At 19.1% G+C, this 734-nt stretch overlaps 1 protein-coding gene across 2 annotated transcripts in view; it reads right to left on the bottom strand.

The window, feature by feature from the left end:
- The window catches only part of PRSY57_1329000 (thioredoxin, putative), a gene marked incomplete at both ends in the record, with an annotated part of 2,011 nt that overhangs the window by 861 nt on the left and 416 nt on the right, over positions 1-734 (bottom strand). Inside the window, 3 exons of one of the 2 annotated variants that reach the window (XM_012909225.2) lie at positions 172-247; positions 390-481; positions 635-667. In XM_012909225.2, the coding sequence (XP_012764679.1) occupies positions 172-247; positions 390-481; positions 635-667 (201 nt within the window). The remainder of the gene's footprint in view (positions 1-171; positions 248-389; positions 482-634; positions 668-734) is intronic. The other variant, XM_020115181.1, reaches the window with a different exon arrangement.

The following is a 734-nucleotide window of genomic DNA, read 5'->3' as shown; positions in this document are numbered from 1 at the left end:
AAAAAAATATATGACTTGTTCAGAAAGAAAAACAAATAATATATGACATGTAAAAGAAAAGTTTTTAAAAAAAAAAAAAAAAAAAAAAAAAGCATGACCTGTTCAGGCAAAATAAAATAAATATATAAATAATATATAGCACATTCACTAAAATACATAAAATTATAATACTTTTAATGGGTATTCAATTGATCCATGGAAATCTTGGGATAGTTCTAATTCTTGTACACATTTAAAATCATTAATACTATAAAAAATTGAACAAAATAAAACAAAATAAATGTATATGAATACACACATATATATAACACAATATACATGCTACTTATTTCTTTTTGTTTTTATGTTCATAAACAAAGAAACATTTAAAATTCTTTAATTCAAGTTACTTTCCAAAATCGATATCTTCTCTATTTGAAAAAATTTTTATTTTTCTTGGATAAGTGCCTTCTTCACCACCGATAAGAAATAAGCTAGAAATCTGAAATGTCACAAGGGTTTATGTATATTAATTTAAAACATTAATATGTACATAAATAAAAACACATATATATATATATATATATATTTATATTTATATATATATGCTTGTATGAAACAATATATTATTGTTAATCGTTTCAATTTTTCTTACTTTGCAAGGACTATTGAAGGGAATATTTATTATCTAAAAAAAGAAATATACACGAATTTTTTTTTTTTTTTTTTTTTTTTTTTTTTTTTTTTTTTTTTTT

The sequence above is a fragment of the Plasmodium reichenowi genome, chromosome 13 (assembly GCF_001601855.1).
Source record: "Plasmodium reichenowi strain SY57 chromosome 13, whole genome shotgun sequence".
Taxonomy (NCBI): Eukaryota; Apicomplexa; class Aconoidasida; order Haemosporida; family Plasmodiidae; genus Plasmodium; species Plasmodium reichenowi.
Note: the sequence above shows the minus strand (reverse complement) of the source record. Positions and strands in the feature narration are given on the sequence as shown.